The sequence below is a fragment of the Acinonyx jubatus genome, chromosome B1 (genome assembly GCF_027475565.1).
Source record: "Acinonyx jubatus isolate Ajub_Pintada_27869175 chromosome B1, VMU_Ajub_asm_v1.0, whole genome shotgun sequence".
In the NCBI taxonomy this organism is placed as follows: Eukaryota; Metazoa; Chordata; class Mammalia; order Carnivora; family Felidae; genus Acinonyx; species Acinonyx jubatus.
The window spans coordinates 113,415,431-113,441,203 of NC_069382.1; the positions used below are offsets into that span (position 1 = coordinate 113,415,431).

At 37.9% G+C, this 25,773-nt stretch overlaps 1 protein-coding gene across 1 annotated transcript in view; it reads left to right on the forward strand.

Moving 5' to 3' along the window:
- Nucleotides 1-22,257, forward strand: part of DKK2 (dickkopf WNT signaling pathway inhibitor 2) — a 101,754-nt gene extending 79,497 nt beyond the window's left edge. The window contains exons 2-4 of the mRNA XM_015082530.3: nucleotides 15,800-15,950; nucleotides 17,131-17,286; nucleotides 19,879-22,257. Of these exons, the coding sequence (XP_014938016.1) occupies nucleotides 15,800-15,950; nucleotides 17,131-17,286; nucleotides 19,879-20,129 (558 nt within the window). The 3' untranslated portion in view covers nucleotides 20,130-22,257. The remainder of the gene's footprint in view (nucleotides 1-15,799; nucleotides 15,951-17,130; nucleotides 17,287-19,878) is intronic.
- The last annotated feature ends 3,516 nt before the right edge of the window (nucleotides 22,258-25,773 follow it).

Here is a 25,773-nt window from a genome sequence, read left to right on the forward strand (position 1 = left end):
CAGTTTCTCAGGCCTGCTGGGAGAGATAATAAGCTTAGCTAGTTAAAAAAGGACTGATTTTCAGCAAGGAATTAAGAGTCTAACCTACGTGGTAATTTTTAAGCGGTTCTATTTCTGGATCTGGCACTTACTATCTGCTGGTCACCGAGCAGCAAGCTTCCTCCCCAGGAAAGCTTCCTCCCTTGTAGAACTGAAAGGTAGTGATGCCTACCCAACCTGCTTAATGGGGTATTGCATGGGAGGGCTGAAGTGATGGAAATGTTTTGGAACTAGAAAGAGGGGAGTGCTTGCTCAGCACTATGAATGTAGTAAATGGTACTGAATTATTCATTTTTTGATGGTCAATTTTATTTTTAAAAACCGCCTACCCACCTCATCTCCCTTGCTGATGAGAGAATGTGTCTGAAGGCTCTTTGCCAGTCAGAAGTTGCTTTACAGATGTGAGTTTGTGGGAAGGCTATTCAGAGAGTAACTATTCTTAGCTACTTTTATTTTTCCTGAAAAACAGAGAGCCTGTCATTTCAATTAGACAGACATTTCGCAAGTGTTGCCAAATAATGTGGCATTTTAAAGAAAACATTTTATCTTTCCCTCTCAAGCAGCTGTCCTGGGATGAAACGGGGATGGGCGGAGGGGAACACCAGCTGCAGCTGATGTAGTTGGTATCAATAGATAAAATCCTTCACCTCTGGGTCACACATATACCACCAGTTATTCCAAGATCAAAACCAAAAACAAAAAACTAAGAAACTCCAGGTACTTAGAAAATTTCCACTCAGTCTGATATCAGTTCTTTCCTGTTGTTTGCCTTTTCGAAGACAATGGGGTGCCTATGTGCCCCCTGAAAAAAATGGGCTGAGAGTAAGTATATCATTAACCATGTGCGTGCGACTACCCATGCAAGGAATGTCTCGTTTCTGCCCTGTGTGATTCTCTTAAGGGCAGGGACCATATCTTGTGCATCTCTACCACCCTTAAGATGTCTACACGAGCAGCCCATCAGTAACAGTCAATGGATGGCAATGGCCTGGGGTGGGTGTTTTCCTGTGGACTCCTGGGATAATTTTCATTCTAGAGATTGGAGCATCAGAGGCTGGAGCGCTAATTCATGAATACAATGAATGCACCACCACCTGCACTTAGTAAACTGTGAATAATCCAGCTTGGGGAAGGTCCAGTTTAATCACACTACCAGAGGTCTTGTCAGCCTGATGTAGCCTTATCAGAAGTTGCTTTTGCAGCCTCTCCAAGGTGAGGATGGAGTCAGAAGAAGGAGAGAATTTTGACTCCACGTTGTCGGTGTGCTGCCTGTGCTCTGCATATGGAACCAAGTAATTTCAGATCGTATCTGGAGTTGGCTCTCCTTAAATATTAGAGTTTGCCTATGTCTCCGGAGTTCTTTAGTTTCTTCCTGCTGGAAATTTCAAGCGTAGACAAAAGCAGAGAGAATAGTAGGAGTGAACCCCCACATGCCCATCCTGTAGCTTTGATAGTTTTTAACTCACACCTAATCTTGCTTCATCCACACTGCCCTACTCACCCCCACTTTCTGCAGTGCAATTTAAAATAAATCCTATACATCCAGATTATTTGATCCACAAATATTTCAGTTTTCTTTAAGAGAAAAGAACTTTTTAAAAATAAGTGCAATACTGTTATTAAAACTAAGGGTTAACAACACTTCCTTAAAATCATTAACTATCCAGTATGTAGAATTCTTGAATGCTTACAATTTTGGAAATTACCAAGCGGAAGTGATTACCATCAAAATTTGCAATCTGTAATGAAGACCAGCCTTTGGTCTTCATTGGTTTGTAAAGTGACATATCGATAAAGTACCTAGGCAAATTGTGAAATCATTTTTGTAAAAGGCACATCTGCAAAATATCTGTAGTTTCCATGAGCCTGTTATTTTCAGGGTCTCATGAAAATGTGTGCATTTTGTAGAGAAGCTATAGCAACTGTGGCATCTGTTAGCAGGAGGAGTCCTTTTGGCTGGTGAGATGGTGAATTTAAGGATCCACGGCTCGGCTGAGGTTATGTGGAGAGTTACTGAACTCTAGTGAGAAATGTGAAAAGCTCATCCTCACCACACCCAGGTTATGCACCCAAATTCCCAGACAATTTTTGTATTATTTTCGGCAAAGTCTGTCCTCAATGAAAACCATACTGCTCTATCACTGGAAACACATTTTTGCTTTTGATTGGGTATTGGTTGAGGACTCAGCAGTAAACCAGCCAGACAGCAGGACATGGGTGTGTATTATTATCCCATCTCTGTACATCCATATATGTTTATCTATCAGTGGAAAGATCCCCCTGCAGATATTACCAGATGAGAACACATGGATGTTAAATAAAAGTCTCCCTAGAGCTGTGTAAACATATGTTGGCAGTTGTGACAGAGGGAGTTAATTTGTTAATACTTAAGGAGTTTCCTACTTTGAAGACAGACAGCTATAAGTACAGTTAGTGTTAAATATTAATATTAATTATTATTATATAATCAGTAACTGGCTGATTACTCTTTTAACTGATTCATTCTGTGAAGCTGTGTTTTAAAGCTCTGTGATTTCTTTTTGGAACGTTCCCAGAAAGCAGAACTGGACTTCTTAGCAGATTTGCTGTTAGTTATTTAATGTCTCTCTATAAGAAAGGTATTCTAATGTTTCTTGGAATCATCATTTTCAAGTTGTAAACAGTTTTCAATGTTCCATTTGCACAAGTACAGCTCCAATTCTCATTACTATGGGATGAGCAGTCTTATTTCAAGAGCTTATTCTTGGCTTTTCCAGACCATCCTGTTTAAAATCCCAGGCAGAATTTGATCAGTGTGTATTAGGCAGTGCTGTGCTCAAGGAAGGGAGATGAAAAGCAGCACATGACCAGATCCTTGTGCTTTTGATCTATCCTCAAAAAAGAGCCAGGCTAGTGCTGGGTTTGGTAATAAAAATCACTTCATCCAATGTTAATGTGGAAACAACTTGACTTGCATGTGTGAATGAAGTTCTGGTGATCTCATTTAAACCCAGGAAATGTTAGAGTCAGACCGTAATCCATCCTGTCTGATACCTGCTGTGCCCAGGTGTAGCTGTGTCCTCTTCATACAGAACAAGGGGATCCAATCACTCTAGTCTCTAGACTGTGAAGCTAAACTGTACAGGAGTCTTATAGAGACCCAACTTTTTCAAACACACAGTGACATCACTGCCTGGACTCAAAACATGTAGCAAACATCTAACTTAAAAAAATTTGACCTAGAAGGTAGAGGTCTTATTTCTTGCCTCTTTGCTCAGGCTATAGGCCCATCTCATTGTTCTACAAATACAAATATGAACCTACCTTAGGCTGAATAAAGTCCTTTGTAAATTTCTTTAAGTTTTTAAACTTGGGAGTTGGGTCTGAAAAGCATATGGGTGTCTCCAAAATTCTGATGTGTGGGCATAATGAGAAGAGTTGAATTGGTTTATACAGAAATATAGATAGGATTTGAAATAAATTTGGTTCAAAATCTAGAAGCACTGTCCACATTTTCTTATAAAAATGGACATTCCAATGGTATTTAACTAATTTAACATGGCTGGTGAGAACCTTGTTTAGCTCAATTTCATTAGGATCATAAACAAGTCAGAAGCCCCTAAATGCATTGATGTGGCATTCCATGAGACACACATTTGGAAAAAAATCACTTTAGTTGTTAGGTACTGGTTGCTATTTTTCTGTGACTAAGGTGTACCAGGAAACTGAATCCCCTTAGTATTCCATCTATGTGCCTCCAAGACGTTTAAAGGGAGCCATCGTGAACTACTCACTCACCTTCTTGCATCTTTGCAATAATACCTCATAGTGGTGGTGGTTAACTAGGAACACTATCAGGTATGATCCACCAATGAGAAAAATATTGAGAGATAAAGGCAAAGAAAAGTTAGAATAAAGTATGTAGGGTGGAGTGTCACCAGCTTCGTATGATCCTCAGAAGTACTTAGAGTCATGGTTTCTAATCCACCAATAGGCTTAAACAATTCCCTGAGGACAGTTAGGGAAGAGGTGAAATCCAGAGTCATTGCTGTGAATGGCCTCTAGGATGGCATTATTGCTCTGGTAGAGACATTGATACCACTTAGAAATGAAAGAGGCTACTTTTCACTTTAGGTATTTTACATGTGAAAAATATCATCAGCTATAGGAATGTAATGCAAAAGGAATTGATGAGAGTACTTGAAAATGTGAATCTGAGGCTCAAAATGAAACTCTTGAAGCCAAGTTGCTGGTTGAAAAATTACTCACCAACCAATCTCCTTTCTTCTTAAACATATAAGATGTCCTTAGCTATATAGTTGTAGGTTTTACTGATTTATGTAGAACTTAGCTAAGTTTTAAAAATGTATTTCAAAATATATAAAAAATCACTGTTTAATTTCTAAGTTCTTTTTCTTTTCTTTTCTTTTCTTTCTTTCATTTTTTTTTGTTTTACCATCTTCTCATGGGTACTTATGTGAGCAATTTTGTCAATTCATTGTACAGATTTCCAGACACTGTGATGACAAAACTTCGTTCATTAATTCATTACTGGACAAAATGTGGAATGCTGTTATTCCAGGCATGATGTGACCACTGGGGATACAGAGATGAAAGATGGTTTCTGTAATCAAAAAGTATAAAGAAGGCAGAGGAAGACTTTAAGACAGCACACTCTATATCATGGAACAAATCAGCATGAAGTATTAACAGGGTGCAGGTGACATGGGACGTCCGAATCAGCTGGACGTGAGGAGCCAACCCAGAAGGTTCCCCCAAATAAAGTCACTTGATATAATCTCTGAATGGTGAATTGGACTTATCCTGATGAGGAAGTAAATGGAGGAATGGTGTTCTTGGTAGAAGAATATGTACAAATGCATAGTCATGAGGGAGTGTGGCTAAAGGATGTGCAAGTAGCCTCAAAGAACTGGCATGTGTAATGCAAATGCTGGGGAGGTAGATTGGGATCATGTGTAATGCTGAGAACAAAAATGTGTTCTGGTCATCTTTACTATGACACAGCTGTCTTAAGTTAAAACAAACAAAACCAAACAGGACAGATTTCAGATAGCATTTCCTAGCAAAGTTATACAAAAACTCTATTAGCCATTTGGCTAATGAATTTCATTTGATTTGTTTGCCTAGACTTTTGATTAACCAACATAGCAGTGGGGTTGTCTGAGGAAGGACAGCTCTACTCCAGACCTCAGGGCAGGTGGGGTGGAGGGTCCTTGTTTTCCTAGTTGCATTCCACTTCTCTTTCCCACCTTCCCTCCCCATCTCACACTTTAATGCCCCATATTTTCTACAAGTCTGCTGGAATGTGAGGCCAGACTCAGAGGTGTTAAAAAGAGTCCAATGCCAGTACATCTGTGATTCTAGTAATGAACAAAGGCCAACAAAGGAAGCAGCAGAAATACAGAGGAGCATACTCTTTGCACAGGCTGGAAGGACCAAGGGATGGAGGGGAAGTGACTTAAGCCCAGAGACATGATTTCATTTGTTTCATCTAGTAACAAATCATCTGACCTCCCTTGCACTATTGAGAATGTGCTGGTTGCCACACCAAAGCAGATGAATGGGATGTGGGTGGCGTGGGGGACCAACGTCTTCAATGTGTTTTCTTTGGGATTACTAACACATTGAGTATTTCATCACAAGATGTACCAAATTTCTGAGGCTGAGATTTGAACAGGAGGGTCACACAAACCAAAGAATCTGTCCTTTGGCTTATAATCTCCTCCTTTTCCAATCTTCTAACAAAGCATTTAAATAGAATTTTTTGATAAAAATAGATTGTAAGTCAATGAGTGATGTCTTTATGCCATGCTGTTTGCTCGACATAAGTTTGCTTTGTCCTTGTTGACCAGCTGTCCTTGCTGTCCTCTTCTTTCTTCCACACAATAAGAATTTAAATTGGTTCAGGGGAGTAGAAAGGCTGGTAAGTAAGACCACGTGTGTATCAAGATATCGATTGTTTTTTGGAAAATTATTCTATTTTAATAAACAACATGTGGTCATATAATTGCTATTATCAGACACTAAAAACAAAAACACTCTCCAAGCTGGGCTTTTGAACCCAATCATCTTGCAAATGTCTGAAATAAATGAGTAGCCTTAGCTATTGTAATTTCATCCATTAAGAAGTCAGGCAACTATTCTACCCTGATGCTTTAACCCTTTTGTTACATCAGAGACTCTGAGAATGAGTTCAAACTGTCTTCAATATAGTTTGTCCTGATCTTTGGAACCCAGAAATGACAGTATGAGTGTATTTTGAGTGCTCCTTGCATGAATTTCTGTGTGAGAACTGTCCCATCAACTGAACATTCCATAAAAATAAAAATGAAGCTGGGGTGTGGGGCACAGATTCCTAACCTGTTTTACAGGCTATATAAATATTGGCTTGGGTGGCTAGGGAAGGAGTCAAGCTGGGAAATAGGAAAGAATAAGGATGGCAAAATAATAGATTAAATGACTTCTATTCCTTTCACTTCAGTAACAGACATGTTGGCTTATCCAAAGCCCAGGAGTTAAAGTCCGTCCCCCTGCTGCACATGTAACTTGAACTTTAGTCCCTTCGTATGTCAGTAGTGTGTAATGTCGTAATGATTCTAGTCCAGGATTCTTCATACACTTACTTTTTATTTTCTTCCAAATGGCAGAGGTAGAACTAGAGGAGTTATTTCGGCAGAATTCTTGTTAGAATTGTCAACCACCTCTGCATCCTACTTTTTTAATCCAAAGGTTTTTAGTCAATTCAATCTTTGCGTCTGTAACAATTAAGTAAACCCCTTGCTCCAACCATTTGGGGAATCACATGGGGCCCTGTTTCTTCGCAAGTCATTGTTTCTCCTCCCAGCACACCTGGAGGGATAGAACGCAGGCCTGCCTTCTTGCTCATGACTCTAAATTTGAATGGTAATATTTTGTATTTTCAATCAATATTTATACAGAGCCTACAGTGGCTCTTACATAGAAATTGGGTCTTTTCACTGCAAACAAATCTTGAGGATTATATGCTGTGATTTTTTCCCCATCTTCCCAGCCGTAAAAGAACAAACTTTTCAGTTCTATTGGCTTTCATCAACTGTTTCCTCATAATCAGAATAGACTGCGGGGAAGAGAAATGATACCAGAGAAATGTAAAGTTTGCATGTTCTATACTAAATGAACAATACTATAAATACAACTTCAAGGAATTGTTGGGACGATGGATTATTTGTATGTGTATATAATCTAAATGTATTAATGATCTGACTCTGCTAACAAGGTCACATCAATAAAAACAGAAAAATTTTAATCAAGAAACTTCAGCTTGGATTCTTGATATTCTTGCAAGAAATCCTGACTCTAGGAAACCCAAGCTCTTCCAAGACTTCCTAATACAAGAGCTAGGAGGCATAAATTAGCAAGGAAAAAGAAACTTCACATTGAAGCTCTTAAAATTAGTTCCTTTAAAAATTGTATTAATTTTAATAGATAATACACCACGTGCAAATTAGAAAATTTTTAAAAGACTTTACATGGAAACTAAAATTTTCCTCTTCTCAGTTCTCAGTAATTCTGTCCAACCTTCCATGGGTAAATTCTGCTATACTTTTCTTGGATGTACTTCCTGAAAAAATGCAATTAATAACTTATGCACACACAGAAACCTGTATACACAGATTAATATATATCTTCACTGGATTTCTTTATCGTCATTCATAAACCATGATTTTAGAAATGAAAAATGTCTCCAACTAATGTAACATTTAAATATTTTTTAATATTTATTTATTTTTGAGAGAGACAGAGACAGAATGCAAGTGGGTTAGGGGCAGAGAGAGAGGGAGACACAGAATCCAAAGCAGGCTCCAGGCTCTGAGCTGTCAGCACAGAGCCGGACGCAGGGCTCAAACTCACGGCCATGAGATCATGACCTGAGCCGAAGTCGGACGCTCAACCGACTGAGCCACCCAGGCGCCCCCATATAATATTTAAAATTCACAAGCGTTTACATTCAGGCTCAGAAATATTTACCAACATTTACTTACTCTATAATCCTAAAGAAAGTATGTTAAGTTTTCATACCTACCTGGACTTCAATATTTGAAGTTTGAATGTGATTTTTCACTGGACAGGGAAATTTGATGCCCTACCAGAAATAGGAAATAATGAGAACACACATCCATCTATTTATCATACTTGATACGGGGAGAAAAAGTAGTTGTTTTGTAAAGACCCACGGGATACGAGATCCAAAGAAAACTGCAAAGCTGTGTCTTGCCAACAAGACACAGGTGCACACCACATGAGGATATGAAACAGTCCAGCTACAACGGGTGTGTTGATAGCTCTGAGTCTACACTGTGTATCTCCCCAAGTGCACTGGTATGTTTGTTATGTGTTACTTTATTTTTTCATGTAGTCTCCGAAATTCTCAAGCCTACCCCGAAGCACAGTGGCTCAGCAGTAGGAGTAAAGGTGAACCTGCCTGGAAGTAGCTGTTGTCGGCGAATCTCTTACTTAGACTCATGGTGATGTCGGGGAACCAATTCCCCGCTTAGACCCCTGTCTATCAGAGATAATATTCAGTCCATATCTCATAGAGACCAGGCATTTTCTCCATGATATATATGCAAGAAGCATCCTTAATCTTTGTAACAAGTCTATAGAGAAATGTTTCCCTATCTTACTGTATCTATGATTACCAGGACAGAATTTATTAATGATACAGGCTCCTGGACTGTATCCAATTCACAAAATTAGAATCTCTATGAGGAGTCTGTGAACAATTTGTTTTTAAAGAAACCCTGTGAGATTTTAAAGATTTGGTAAGTAGGGAAATGTTGCTGAAGGTAGAAATGCTATCTGCCTTATCAAGGATAGAACTGAGACTGTTCTCAGTTAAGTAACTTATAACAATCAATCATGGGGGCATAATTCAAACTGTAGTAGGGCCCCAAAATTCTTCCTACCATGTTACCTTTCTGAAGGTCATGAGGTCAGAAAAATGTGTGAGGCTACATGGAAAATTTTATATTGTAGGCCTTCAATCCTGGATTTGGAAGAAAACTTGAAATTGTGTAGTTTCTTCCTCTGTTTTGGCTAGAACAATTATACTCCACCAATCACAGAACTACAAAGGGCTTTATAATGATATAAGGAGTATAAAGGGCTCCAACCATTGCTGCAAAAGCACTCCTGAGATGCTGCTTTCTGAGCATGCAAGTGTTTTCGTCCTCTCTGTTCCAAATGAGAGGAAAATGGGTCAAAAACAGGCAAAAGGAAAATCAGGTAGACTACAAGGTTTAGATTTCTCTAAGTGCTGAGACCTTATGGAAAGGGTTAGCTTTCCCCACCTGTCTCCTGATCAATAGTAGCAATGAACATGTTACAGTTGAACATGTGGTCTGTGTTCCAAGTAGAGAACTCCCTGCTATCTCCTCTGCTTAATGATATACAGAGAACAGGGTGGAGCAACCCAACTTAGAGAGGACTTTGCCTTGATTTCATAGAATTATTGTTTCTTAGGATTTAAGTGAGATTTTTCTGAACATATTGGGGAAGTTAATGGACCACTGGCAGAAATCCATCATTCCTAATTTATAATCCAGGAGGCATTAGCAGAAGTCTCTCAGCTCTGCACTTCTATGTCAAAACCAAATATCTAACAATCCCAGCCTTAAAACGAATATGTGGAAGAGGTACCCAAAGGTTTTCCACAGTGTGCACAGAATGAATTGTTTTAAGGGAATTGATTTCCATATCCTTAACTTGCATGATTTTTTTTTTCCTTACAATTGTCTGGGAATGTGCCTGTGTTTACAATAAGCCTTTTGCCATTTTATGTGGAAAGAAAGGCAAAATCGTCATGCATTCCAAATCTTGATATACTGCATTAACCAGCAGTATAAAACCTTTTATGGATGACAGATGAAAGTAGAATTTGGAGTATTGGCTTAACAACGATGTTCTTAGTGGTTGATTAGGCATCCTAAACACATCTCTCCTTGTCTTGTCATTAATTCTTTAAAAGTTAAGCTTCGCCGTGGTTGGAAAATTATGGATACAGAACATCCAAAATAGTTGTGATGACTTGTATATTTCAAAATTTAACTGAATGTTTTCTAAAACTAACCATTACTGTGAATTTCATCTTATAAAATATTTAGCATTATGTGTCACATTAATAAAGCTAGCTAAACTTGTGCTGAAAAATTTTACGTTACGCACGTGAGAGGATACATAGTTTTCAAAATTGTTTTATGGATAGTGCAGGCAGAACATTTGTAGATCACAGAACTAGTTGTGTCTGGATTGTAGCTGGTGTTCAATAAATAAATGCTAAACAAACAACTATTGAATATTGAATGAATACCCAAACAGCTGCCTTAATGAACCTATGGCACACATCCAGAACATCATGAAATTTCTGAACTTTTCCCCTCCAATTTAATATAGCTCAATCCTCCTGGCCTTATGTTCAGGAATCCTCAAAGATGCACCCTTATCCCCTTAGAGGTAATTGTGGACAAAGGAAAAGATCCGATTGCACTGCCTTTGGCATGCACCATGCGAGTGCACATTAGCCAGCTTGAGTTCTATGTCCCTGCATCTCCCGAAGCTGCAATTTTAAGGTTTGATTTTGAAATTACCACCTTAAACGGTAGCAAAGCTTGTATATTCATTGAAACAGAGAGCTATCATATGGAATGTTAGGCAAGGGAAATTATCTTTTCTCTAAGAACTGAGTTGGGGGTGGGGAGCCAGTCCGATCTGGTTTCCCAAATGTTAATTGCCAACCTTCTGCTAAGTTCCCTTTGAGACCCCAGACCTTCTAGTCCCCAGCCCTTTGCTGCTACCTCCTTCTATGCACTCGCCCCAAATGTTTTTCATTCCCACAGCTGGGTCGTCCCCCTGCAGGCTTTCTTCTTCCCGCCCAGCTGATGATGTTTTTCTGGCTCCAGAAAACTTCCGATTGTTACAAACAGTGCTTGCGGGGACAAAGGATTGTCCCGATTAAAACAACAACAAAACTGGGACGGTCTTGCAAGAATCCGGATGGGTGGCCATCCCACGTGAACACTATGTGATGTTTCTCCCTTCCTTTTTTTTTCCTACCCATCATTAAACAGGAACAATGTCATTATTTTGAAAACTTGGGAGTTAAACTAAGGTTTCAGTTGTGGCCAAAGGTCTGTTCAATAACCAGTGCTGCTGAGATACCTAGATATTTTTCTCATTTCATTATTCGTAGGGATTTGATGATGTCTTTGTTGCATTTGCATGTTTTAAGGGATGGACAACTGTTGAAAACTAAGAATAAATTCAACCCTAAATCTTATTCTCAAATTAACAGGTATTTTTTCCTCGCAGTTCTGAGAATAATTGAAAGAAAAAAAAAAAACAGGCTCAATTAGTTCAAATAAGATGCATTAACATTTCGTTTTATTTTGTTCATTAGAATATTATTTAATTATCATTAATCACATGAAGGGCTTTTACTTGTAACTCTGATTACGTTGAATTTAAGTGGACATAAAACCGTTGTCAAGGAATGAAATGAGAAAATGTTGTTTACGGCATTGTCTGTGTTGTCCGCCAGTATTCCGTCTTTCCAACAGCTGCACCCGGACATGCTGTTGGTATTTGGAGGCTTCTAGAGAGAGAAGTGGCCAAGTTTATTTTTCTAATCTCTAAATTCGGCACACAGGTCAGCACTGAAAACCCCTTCTCTGTGTGTGCATTAAACCGTCACTGGTAAATGCTCTCAGTCATGACACCTTGTAGGGAGGCCTGAAAGCCAGGGTAGGCCCCGAATCCCCGAATTCTCTGCTACTGAGCACATAGGACTTATTTGCAGAAATCACTTAAGCTCTCTTTACTTCATTGCTAAAATTTTAAATAATGATTCCAAATTCGCACAGAGTAAATGGATGTAAAAAAAAAATCCTTCATACTAAAAAGAAATGCTCATTTTTGATGGACTTGATTTTCAAGCCGTGCCCAACATGTTCACTCTGTTTTAGTTCAGGTCCTGGCTGTAATAATAACTAGAAAACACTCTATTTTTAGCCTGGAAAGGGGGTTGGGCAAAACTTCTTTGCTTTTCGACCTGATCATGGACAGCTCTCAAACATTCTTAATTTATGGCCTATCACCTGCTATTATTAGGAATTTCAAACGAATCTATCTCCTCATTGTGACTGACACTAAGTCAGGAATGATTTTTCATGAAGGCAAGTATTCCTGGATGATCATGCAACCAAATTTCACTGTTCCTCAGACCGTTCGCTTGACAAGTAAATGAAGAGCCATACAAATTCACTATTAATAATTTCCATAGAGGTAAAAAAAATCAGTCTTCTTGTTAATTTATAAAAATAAGTAACAGGCAGGCATATTATTGTTTTTGTTAAATGGAAACTTAGACTAAGATACTCAAATTCATTTTTTGTTTGTCATAAAACCATCAACAAACGGAAACAGGAGCAGCCTTCCGAGTCCAAAGTAAATGGAAAATAAAGATTTTTTTTCTATGGAAAAGTATCTGAATGGCACTTTCACTAATGTATGTAATTCCCTTTAGTGGTCTATTAATTGCCACAGTCCTCACTTCTTCAGGATCCTCTGTAGCTACTTTATCCGTGCGCCTCTCTCCCTTCGTCCCTTTTTTTCCTCCCTCATTCTACCTCCCTTCCTCTCTTGCCTACAAGGATACCGTTTCCAGACATGTTAAAGGGGGATATGTGGAGAAAAAACAATAGCAAGCTGCAGAGCCCTCATACTTGAGATGAAAATAGTCTTGTTTCAAACTCTTTACTGAAAAATCATGTATGAGGCTGAAAATACAAGAATTGCTATTAATGGTTCAGATCCATATTTTCTCATGTTCTATGTTTTATTGCTAATGGTTATGCCAAAAGAAACCATATGGCTGAGGAGATCTGGGCTGGGCGACATTGATATCAGAAGGTAAGGCATGCCCCCATATTATTTGCTTTCCCAAAAGCCTGCTTCAGTCAACGTGTCTTATCATTTTTTTAATTTCATTTATATTTGAAGGCTGTTTATTGGAGCAAGCAGTTTTATAAGCATACTAGAAGCTGTATAACCTTGAATTTCAATTACTAAAATTTTATTTTAATTGTCAAAGAATTGCTCTTAATGTTATGTTCTGGGATTCCATTTCAAGTGCAACATCACATTAATGATAATCTTTTATCACAAAAAATTCCGCATGGTTTTCTGCCTGTGTCATTTCTATTTAAAGCCAACTTATATATAATATATATAGGTGTAATATACATGCATAATAAAACTACACATCCTCCAGTATATTTTACCTCTTAGAACAACTGAGTTTCCCTCTGAAAAACTTGTGAGAATTTTATTGTGACCCCATTCAAATAAAGGACTACTGTACATTTAACTTTTTGCAATATCATCTGCATCAAATATTTTCCATTTCAAATATTTTCCATTTCCCACCATCTGAGAATGGGAAGTTAATGATGTGCCTTCCACAATTTTCTGCATAAATGAACTGCTACTTTTAGCAAACAACTCGTTTTTTACCATATAGACTTTTTTTTTAGTAATTGAATCAAATATTATTCTATATTCAGAATCCCTTGAAGATTTGTTGCTTGTGTTGTAAATTTCACGTGATGTTTTAGGTGGCACATGTTTATTTCCATTGAAAGAACATGTCCTATTTTTGAGGAAGGGAAAAAAAAACTTGGAAGACATCAAATGTTTCTTGCAAAACAATTTGATGAAATAAATGTAAATGAATCAGAAACATGTGAATTGTATTTCAATCAAAATTAATGGGTTTAAATATGAAGGAAGTAAAGTGCTTCGGGGAGAGAGTGTGGCAAGGCGGGAAGTGACATTTGTTTTGTTTTCATCAGTCTTGGATTTTTGAAAAATGGCCTAATACTCTGAATTTACCCTAATTCATATTCTCTCTTAAGCCTGATGAGGGAGATCCAGAATGGGACAACAATATGCAAATTCACTTTATAGCTTTATCTGGCTCCAATTATAATGTAGGCATCAAGCATGGCCACTGTTCAATCCTTCAAAAGCAGTTTCAACTTGAAATTCATGATTTTTCTATTTTCTCTTGAGGGTAAACGGTAAATTGTAATAATGCTGAAGTTATAATTTTTCCCATAGAACATCTAGTTTTCAGACTCTCATGTCAGCTTCACATTTATTTTCTCTGCCAAAATGAAGAGAATCAGATCTAAACAGAAAATACGTGGGGATTGACTGTAGCCACACTTAGCAGGAAAAGAGCAGGGGGAGAAAGAGAGTATAAGAGAGGGAGAAAGAAAGACAAGGGAAAAGAAATAGACCACTCACACGGACATGGGTCATCAAACCTCATTTCATTAGCAAAGCACTCAAATCACACTACTTATTTGAGAGTCATAAAAATTTTACATTTGTACCATTTATGTGTGCTTAAAAACAACTACATGGCTTCTTTTTTACTTTTTATATTTTTCAATAAAAAAATAACCATGCCTGACCCTGAAAACAGAAAAGAACTACAAAAAAGAAAAGAAAAACAACTTACAAATAAGTCTCCCTGTCAATATGCTTCAAAATATGAGGGAGTTTGATGTGTGGTGTGACAATGCTGTTTCTCAACTCAGTCTCTGCAAACAGAGACATTTAAGTGTTCCAAAAACTTCCAAGAGGCCAGGAATACATAACTGGAGATTATATTTTTACTTTGGGAGATAATATGGGGCACTGCTTAAGTACCTCCCTTGGTGAGAAATGTAGGAACAGAGTCCTTTCTGCACTGAAGGTGCAGTAGCCCATAGGGTTATTTTTGTATGTAAAGAGTCTGCCTTTTTGTTTCCTGAGAACATGCTGCAATTGGAGTTGAGCATTTATTTCTCTGACCATTTGGAACTCCCTTGCTGTTCATCACCACATTTGGAATGAGGACCCTGCTCCTTGATTTCCTTGTGCCAAGCAGCTCATAACCTCAAACAGTTCTGGAAGTGGTTCTCTGCCATGGTCCTCATAGGCAGGAATTGTAGGGAGTCCCTCTTAATATATTTGTTCTATAACTGGGCAGAAGATATGTTTTAGCTTCTAGCACAACCCTTTGTTTTTTTTTTAACCTCCCCCTCATCCAATTTCGTGGATAAAAAAACAGCATAGCTAGGCTGACTGTTTTATTTATGCCTTAAATCAGTGGCAGTATAACAATTACAACTGGGGTGCCTGGGTGGCTCAGTCGGTTGAGCATCCGACTTCTGCTCAGGTTGTGATCTCACCCTTTTTAAGTTCCAACCCAGAGTCAGTCTCTGTGCTGACAGCTCAGAGCCTGGATCCTGCTTCAGATTCTGTGTCTCCCTCTCTCTGCCCATTCCCTGCTCACGCTCTGTCTATCTTTCTAAAACATAAATAAATGTTTTTAAAAATTTAACAATTGCAACTATTTCTGAGCTCTCAAAGTTACCCTTAAAACTCCATTGATCAACACAAAATCTAAATTCCAATTCCAAAGTTGTGTCAACAAAAGTATATGAATAGCATCAACATTATCTTTGTTACAATCAACAATCAGTATTTATAAGGTTCTCAAAAAAGTGTCACTATGTAGGATATATGCTCAGAACATTACTACAACGGCATGTTTCCTTTGATGAGAAACGTATTGTGATTTATTTCCCATTATGATTTGTTGCAGTAAGTTTTTTTAAGTGTTACAAGATCTAATCTACTTTGCATTTGGTGTTGTTGTTCTACTTTATGACAGGCCTACCCTTGTAGCAGTGATAAGGAATGTGAAATTGGGAGATACTGCCATAGTCCCCACCAAGGATCATCGGCCTGCATGGTGTGTCGAAGAAAAAAGAAGCGCTGCCACAGAGATGGCATGTGTTGTCCTGGTACCCGCTGTAATAATGGTAAGATCTAGTTCAATGTTGATAGGCCTCTTTCTTTTTATGTGAGAGCTGCTTAGCAAATTAGACCAAATTCTCCTTAGCCAGCCCCTGAAATGTAAGGAGTCTTTCAAAACTGGCAGGGATTGGATCATGGTTTAGATATGTGTACAATTACTTGGATTACCTTCCAAATCCTAGTTTTCCTGGACTCTGATCACTTTGTATATCATACAATTTATGGTGATCTAGGATTTGCCATGTTGAAGTGTTGTATATAAATAGCTAGATATTCTATTCCACTAAACACGAGTGAATACATGCAAAAGACCAAAGAACCTGCTGTGATTTAGCAACACAGTGGTGAGTCCCTCTTCCAGTTGCATATTCATGTCATACCTTAATTCTTCTATTCAAGGTGTCTTCTTTTAAAGGCTCCACCCTGCACCACACTTATAGGGAGGGAGTGATTTGTTCCTCCAAAAGGAAACACAGGAGTCTATTCCCTAGCCTTTCCATAAGCATGACTTCCCCCAATCTCCATGAATTTATAGGCAGACAATTCAGCATTAATGATGAAATAAAGAATCACAGACAATACATGATAAAATCATTAAATAATTATAGCCAGTCATCATAAACATAAACTTAATCATGTGAAACAATATGATCATACTCCTTTTCCTATACTTGCTCCTGACCTCTGGACAGAGTCCTATTGGAAGTACTGTGGTCAGGTGAAGGGAAGAAAGGCCTCATACCATTCAGGGTGTTTACAATGTAAACTAGGATTATATTGTTGATTGAACAAAGGAAACTGGATACTGAAGGTGTATGTCTGGTCAGACATTTTTAAAGTACTAATAGCTAATATTAATTTAATATTTGCTAAGTCACTATTGTAAGCACATCACACATATTCACAATAACTTAATGCAATGTTTTAATTCCTATTTTTGCCCACAGTCATTTGGTCTTGAGAGAGACAAGATTCAAATGAAGGGAGCCCAGCTCAAACCAAACGATTTAATATTATTTCATATTAAATAATACAATTTAATCTTTATGTAAATAAATGAATGGTTCAATAGAGGAGAGAGAGAGAGACAGAATATAGCTTCATACCTCATATCAGCATCATACTTAGATAGGAGCCATACTTTATAGAATTGTAGAAGTCTAACTGCTTACCTACCATCTCCAGGCATCTGCATCCCTGTCACTGAGAGCATCTTAACCCCTCACATCCCAGCTCTGGATGGCACTCGACACAGAGATCGAAACCATGGTCATTACTCAAACCACGACTTGGGATGGCAGAATCTAGGAAGACCACACACTAAGATGTCACATATAAAAGGTAGGCTATCTGTAGTTGTACATTTACTTTTTCTTGTTTTTAAAAGAAGTAAAATTAAAATATAGGTAATTCATTGCTTTGATTTTAGAAAAAATACAAGGAAGATACTTTAATGGCAAAATTTTAACTGAATTCTTAATTTATTCTTAATTATGAGGATCCTGCAGGTTTCTAAGAGATCTTAAATTGTTAGAAAATGCATAGTAAAATAACTACAGCACCCTGATCAATCATGCCATTTTCTAAACAGTCCTGCCTTTAAATGTTTGCTGACATATGATTAAATCCCTAGTCTTTTATACCTTTTTCTCACCTTTACAGAAATTTTATTTCAATACACAACCACATATTATACTATTCATAAACCAACTTATCAAAAATAATTGGTTTCTAGTGGAATTGTGTATGGTCATAAAATTCCCCTTACTTGTATCAAAATATTTGGGAAGCCTAATCACTAACAGTAAAATTTGAAAACATGAAATTATTAAACTTAAATACTAATAGTAAAAATTTAAAGGCATGAAACATGTCTATTTTTAAAGGACGCATTTAACAAGTGTGGAGCATTACTCTGTTAAGACCTTCTTTGAATAAAGGGGTTTGCAATAATGCATATTCCCATTTTGAGAATTTTATATAATAAATATTGGTATATCGAAGGCTGTCAGAAGTCCAGCAATGAGGAAAACTGATTAAATTTTTAAACACCCCTATTTCCCCATATTTCTTGACTACAAAACGATTTCCCCACATTTGCATGCCCAGAGGAGCTAGTATTCTATAAAGTATCTGACCTATTAGACCTGGAATATTATTGTTGACATGGATAGTGATAAGGAGATGGACAACTCCTCTTCAATTATCCTCTATCTACAATTCTCTGAAGACCTACGTCCTTTACCCAATCTCCTATTTCTATTCCATCAAATTAACATACATCTGTTATTACATGAATATTCTTCATTATTCCAACAGATATCTATGTCACAGTACAGTTTCAAATTTACTAATATTTTTATATAGTTTTATGTGTAATTTTTTTCTTTTTTAAAGTTTATTTTGAGAGAGAGAGAGAGAGAGAGAGAGAGAGAAAGAATGCATGCATGTGTGCCCATAAATGGAGGAAGGGCAGAGAGAGAGAGAGAGAGAGAGAGAGAGAGAGAATCCCAAGCAGGCTCTGCACTGTCAGCGCAGAGCCTCATGCGGGGCTCAGCCCCAAAAACCATGAGATCATGACCTGAGCAGAAATCATGAGTCAGACACTTAACTGACTGAGCAACCCAAGCACCCCTTATGTGTAATTTTCTGGTGCAACTAGGAAGAACTCTTATGACAATGGCTAGTGAGTTGTGTCCATATCACAGAGGGGGATTGGTTATATCTGGGCCGACAGATAATCCTTTAGACCAGGATTGGCACATCATGGCCTGTGAGCCAAATCTGTCCTGCTGCCTTTTGTTGTAAATAATGTTTTATTGGAACACAGCCTTGCCTATTCATTTAGGCATTACTTATATTTGCTTTTCTGATATGTAGCAGAATTGAGGAGTAACATACCACATAGCCTAAAAAAGCCTAAAATATTTACAATCTGGCAAAATTACAGAGAAGTTTATTGGCAACCCAACTGTGATATGTGTGTTTGCTCTTTGCTGACTTAGTCATTTTTCTGAGTTAAATATCCAGATTTGTTCTTCCATATGTTTTTAATGAAGCGTTCTTGGTTGACCTTGGGGCTGTCTGCCCTTTCACTACTCCACTCTGTATCACAGCTCTTTATAGACTGCATGTTCTAGGCTCCCTGTCAGGTGGCTTCTGGCCATGCGGGTTTGGCTGTGGGAGAGAAGCAGGGAAAGAAAAAAGCCAACATGCTAAGCCTGCTTCAGGTGATGTTTCTGGCAGAACTGTATTTCCCTGGGGCTTCAGCGCCTGCCAGGTGGGCCTCTTGGGATGCTAGTCATAGCTAGTGATTGCAAATTCCAGATTCTGACATGACCTTCTCCTTCGGACCCTCCAGCCTATATGTGGAAGTGGTTTCCTGCTCTGTTGCTTTACCATCCTCTGGTGCTTCTTAGCCTTGCCACTCACTACCTGTATGTCTGGTTCTCTGCGTTAAACACCTTATAGTTTAAGTTTCTGTTTGCTGGCTAGACATTGATACATGGTTGTAGGAGTTCCTGAGAATTTCAGCTTTCTCCTTGAATCAGTTTATTTATATTTCCAGGAAGGTATCAAATTAATTACTTTGAAAGCACTTTTTTTTTATTTACTTATTTTTCACTTACCTAGTTAAAAAAAAAAAAAAAAAACAACAGACATGATCAGGGAAATATCTAAAAGCAGACCATGCCAAAGTAAAGTCCTAGCTATTCATAGAACTTGATATGCAGAGAGCAAATAATCAAAATGAATGATAATGGATTGACATGATTAGAGAGACACCCGATTGATATGAATCCAAGACTTTCCATTGTAATGATAACTTCATGGAAGGAAGTACAAGCACAAATATCTTATGTGCTTCTGAGTGACAAGTAGAACTTTTTTCTCAAGTGTGATGATAATATCTTTTGGCCATCATCTCTGTAGGGCATGAAGGAGACCCCTGCCTACGATCGTCAGACTGCATTGAAGGGTTTTGCTGTGCTCGTCACTTCTGGACCAAAATATGCAAACCAGTGCTCCATCAGGGGGAAGTCTGTACCAAACAGCGCAAGAAGGGTTCTCACGGGCTGGAAATTTTCCAGCGGTGTGACTGCGCAAAGGGCCTGTCATGTAAAGTATGGAAAGATGCCACTTACTCCTCCAAAGCCAGACTCCACGTGTGTCAGAAAATATGATCACCTCTGAGGAGAATCAATGCTAGCAGACTGTGAATCTGTGTATTTAATGCATTACGGCATGGTGGAAAATAGGATTTGGATCTCAGAAGAATGGCTAAAAAATAAGGAATGTGATTAAGAATATAGAGCTCACAGAGAGAGAGGAGAAGGAAAAGAGGATAAGCAGATTAGAAAGGGTGACAAATGTAGTACAACCAATGTGTTTCCATTATGCAACTTGTTTATGTAAATAATGTACACATTTGTGAAGAGGCTATTACTGAAAAAAGCACACAGTGAAAATTACGGATACCATGTGACTTTCCCAGAGTTTAGGTTGTGCTGGAGGATTGGTTTCCTTCAGATTGGTGATTGCCTATAGAAATAACCTAAAAGCCATATTTCTAGTTCAAAGTTATAGTTTAACAAAATAGTCCCTGTATACCTTGGCATACAATAGGCTCTTCTGTAAAAAGAGTTGTTAAATAGGAAATGAAGTCCTGGAACATAGTTAATTTGCAACACAGAATCACCTTTTAGTTTGGAACACTACTTCTACTGCTCAGTGAAAGGCCTTGGTAGATAAGAAAAAAAAGTCAGTATTTTCCAAATAATTTCAAAATAATTGCAAGCCCTTTATGAAAGTCTTTAGGAAAAACCAAACTTGTTTTTCTTCAAACTGTTTATTTACGTTTTTCAAATATTTAGTTGCATCAGTAATTAATAAGAACCAGTAGAAGACAAAAAGAGTGCATTCACATTCTAAAAGAATGACATTGTATCTTTCTTGATTGTATGTAATTCCTACCCTGAATATATTTCATTTTCCAAACTATCCTGATAAATTGTGAATAGTACCGAGCAGAATTTCATAGTTTGCAAAAATTTTCAAGGTGTCCAAAATACAGAATCAATGCTAATTGTTATTTTTTGAAGCTTTGGCATTCCCTATGTTTGATAGAATTAGATTGATAAATGCATTTATTCTTTACACATGCTGGAGTATAGTTGGCTAAAGCTGATAATAGAAACTTGATCTATATTTGCCCTGGACAGAAGTACACAAAGGAAATGGAAAAAAATGGCAAATACTGAGGTTTTGGCAACATGTTGATCGTACATCTGAAGCACAAAACTGACTATCCATATTTGAAGCCCAAAGCCACACAACCTAAATGGAAGTTTTCCATGGGGTTTGCTATCACAATATTTACTATGCAGATGAATTCTGTGTAGGTTGCTAATTGACCTCAGAGTATTTATTTTATATTTTTGAGGTCCTAAAATAATAGGAGGTTTCATGAAATGGATTCCCAATGCAGATTAGTATAGTGAGGTTCCATTGCCCTTGATAAGCTTCTAACTTGCCAATGGCACCATCTGAAATTTCCGTACCAGTTTCTGTCTGCAATAGCTGTTTTTTGCCAAAGATAGTGTTTCCGTTTTCTGCAGCCGTTGAAATTAAAAATATAAATGGAATAACTTGTAAAATCTACATATTGCTAACCTATAGGAACCACAGTCTCGAAATTCTTTGAAACCATTTTATCACTTTTTTACTTTACTCAGTTCTAAATATTATGTCTAGAGCATAAAGCAAAAATGTTATCTTATAGTTGTTACTTTTGACCTTTTCTTTTATAGACTGAAAGTCACTCCTTAATTTTCTTTTACTTCAACCCCTTCTGCAGTCTCAAATTCAAGTTTTCTCAGTAGAAATTGAATCTGAGTCTGCATATCTATTAAAAATTTCAGCTTCCCATACACACTTACTAGGGTGATTAAGATTTACATTTTCCCCACATGTCTGCTAAAACAAAAATTATAAGTTGATCTATCCAAGAACCAATGTCTGTACAAACAGGTTTCTATAAGCTTGGCAATGTGAAAAATGGAACATTTCAGTCAAGCATTTCCTATATAGCAATTACATATACAATCTGGTTTTTGCATTATTTCCCTTATGTACATCCCAAAATTATTATTTGAAGTAATTTATTTACAGGAAATGTTAATGAGATGTATTTTCTTATAGAGATATTTCTTACAGAAAGCTTTGTAGCAGAATATATTTGCAGCTATTGACTTTGTAATTTAGGGAAAATGTATAATAAGATAAAATATATTAAATTTTTTCCTTCAAAAATGGAATTCAAATTTCTTTGTGCTTTGCTTATGATAAAAACTTTCATAGAATCAGATTCTCAGAGTTCAAATGGGCTTACTTGATCTGATTTTACAGTTGGGTTAGGAATCCTTTGGATGACATCACCATGAGATGATCCAAGGCAGTTTACTATTACTAAAGGCAGCTTATTCATGGCAAGACAGATGCAATTGTTCGAAAGTTATTTTTTCATCAAACTAAAATAGGCCAGCTTGGGCTTTGTACCCATTTATTCTTACTTAGCATTCCGGAATATTTTGGAACAAGGGCTCTCTGCAGACTTCTTCAAAATGCTTGAAGCCACCTAGCATATTTTCTATAATCATCTCTCCAGATTACAATTTCCCAAAATAGAGATGCCAACATGCTTAGGATATTGGTTCATCCCCCTCATGGTGCAAAGAAGCTACAAAATATCTTTGTCCCTCTATGGATACAGACTGAATTACCTGGCCCAAATCCACTTCCTGGGAAGGTCTTTCCTCTGCTTCCTAAACAGAGATGTCAAAAGTGTTTGATAAACAGTACTCACCAATTTTGAGACTGGGAGTGGTTGTAAAAACCCATGTTGTATTAGAGATGTTAATGGGCTGGAAATGTGGAAAATAAACATTCTGTGACAGTGGAATGGATTAAGTGTAGCTATGGCAGCATAATGAAACTAAAACAGTCCCATAGCTAGAGTTCAGAGTTGAAGATACCTCAAGCATTGCTGAAATAACTCCCACATTATTCTAATTAGTCACTTAAATAGTTATTCTTAAATAGTTATCCATTTCCTCAAATTGAGAACATTTGTATTTCCTAGTTACAGTGTATTTTTAGACTATAACAGTCATATGGGTAATATTTTTCTTTTCCACTGAGCTCAGGGAGATGCTCTGAGAACTGACAAATTGTCTAGACTTCCTTTTTAGCCAAGAAACACAATGCCCTATCATAGCACTAGGATTTGAGGAAGGAAACAATCAATTGCACTTTTCTCCACCCCCAAATTCAGGCCATTTGAGAAAAAAAGTTGAGAGAGAAAGGCAGATGACAGATTACCCTAAAGCTGGTAAAGTTATCAGAGAGTGTGATGTGTACTGTGGGCAAGAGGATACTAGAAAGAGACAGATTCCAGAGCAAGATACCAGAAAGTTGCCCATTCTCAGACAACACCAGACAACGTCATTTCTATCTATGGGAGCTGCCCCTGTAAGACTTATAGCATGGATGGGCAGAATGAAATGACACACTTTCTTCTGGCAATTTGTGCCAAAGAAGAAGGGTGGGGAAGGAACAGAACTCAAGAATCTCATTTGAAATTCTACAAAACTGGATAATTCACAGCACATGAAAGGAGTGAGTGAGGGATAGAGTGGGACAAAGATTATTATACACTCCACATTAAACTAGGAAAGAAGAAAGCCCTCCCCCACATCATTCCCCATGAGAAGAATCCACCTGTGTATTCCATCTACTTTTAGAGGGTGAGTGGTATTTGAAGCATTACTGCCTTAATGTAAAACTGGTAAAGTTTAGAAATTCACCATTTGGTCTTAGCCTCAACTGGGGTTTCTTTTTTACACACCTAGCATATTTAAAGCATTGCCAGTGCTTGAGAATAGGTTTGGTTTGGTGATGTGGCCTCCATATATCTTGCAGTTTGACCTTTTTGGGGGTGTGCTATGGTGCTGCCTCCACTGCTTTATGCATTACTTGTTTCCTCATCCCTGCATTTATCCAAGCTGTAGAAGCACATCAACAAATTCCTGAAATAAAATTGCTATTGATACTTCTGAAAATTACCTGAGCAAAGGATGCCCTGGGACACAGAAGATATTCCCAAATTATACCCCTTCACTCAACACACACTTACTGACAGTGCCTTCTATATGGCAGGCAGGTTAGTAGGCACAACGGTAGAAGCAGAAATCCAAACCAGTAAAGTTCCTCCTTTCATTGTTTTTACACTCCAGTTATTTTTTATGGCAGTACAATAATTAAATAAAAATTATGTAAATACTATAGGAGACAGAGGATGAGCCCCATGAGGAAAATTGAAGCAGGGTAAAGAAACGGAGGAAGACAGTGCTATTTTAGATTCTGTGGTCAGGGAGATCTCTTAGAGGAGTCAACTATGAATAGAAACCTGAGTGAAGTGAGGCTCTGGGAATGGAAATTTCTGGAGAAATGGCAGCCCAGGAAGAAGAGCATGGGCAAAATTCTGACATTGGGAAGAAGCTGAGGGGGAGACTCAGATGGGATGGGTAACGGGAGAGAGCTGGAACATGAGGTCAGAGAAGAAGGTGGGTCATATCGTGTAGAACCTTACTGACTTGATAAGTACTTTTATTTTCAAAGAGAGATGGAGTTGGTGAGAGCTTTTGAGCGGAGGAGTAGCATGAGCTAACATGTTTTAAAAATTTCACCCAGGCTGTTGTGTAGAGAAGAGACAAGGGCATCCAGGCAAGAACCACAGGTGGCTTAGATTTTCGAGGTAAGGTGGAGGTCATGAGAGACAGCTGGATTTAGGGTATGTTGGGGGTGGAGCCAACTGGATTTGCTGTTGGACTGGATGCAGGTTTCATGAGCGAAAGAATCTCTCTAGCCTAACCCAAGGATCAAGGTCATGGAGAAATTGTTGATAAGAAAAAAAAAAGGGTTAAAAAACCCTTTCTTGTACAGTGCCCTTGTATTTAATATCTAAGGGAAGAATTGCCCTCATAGAATACTGACAATTCTTTAGAAAATTACCCTTTGCAAATTTCTTGCCAGCCATCTTGAGAGCTTGAGAAAAAATTATGCAAAGGAGGGATGGAGTCAACAAAAAGAGAGAGCGTGTTGGATGCACTAAGAAAAGCAGTTGCAGAAAAATGGAGGGTATAGAAGAGGGAATAAACAGGGACTGAGCAGAGACAGTTTTAATGTAGGAAAGAGATGCATCAGGTGGAATGCTAGAAATCTTAAAAAGTGCTAATAAGAAACTTCAATTTGATGCAGATGTCAAACGGTGTCAAGGAAAACTTACAGGAAGAGAATAGCTGACTCACAGCAGTAGGTTTAGAGAATTATTTAAGCAAAGGGTGTAGCCCAGGCACCATTCCCATTGACATCGGGCCAATGAGTTGCAGTAAAGGGCAATTTGTCAAAGCGAGTCATAGTTCTCTTTGAGTTTTAAGTAATTATATAGTGTAGGACCTGGGAATTCTAAAGACATAACAATATGCAAGTAATTGAAGTGCTTTCAGGAGAAATACACTTGCCATCATACCGCTCACACATACGTCATGAATACCACAATGCACAACCTTTTAAAATTTCCTGGGGGTCAACATTTCTTATAGATGCCATGGATTTGTTTTATTTGCTCCACACCTTCCCACTTCACTACACCTGCTACACCAGTCATCATTCCATATTTAATGGCCAGTCAGTCTCCAGGGGCTAGTAACAGATGGAGAACATCAGATCAGCTAATGCATATAAAATATTCTAAGTCTCACTTAAGCT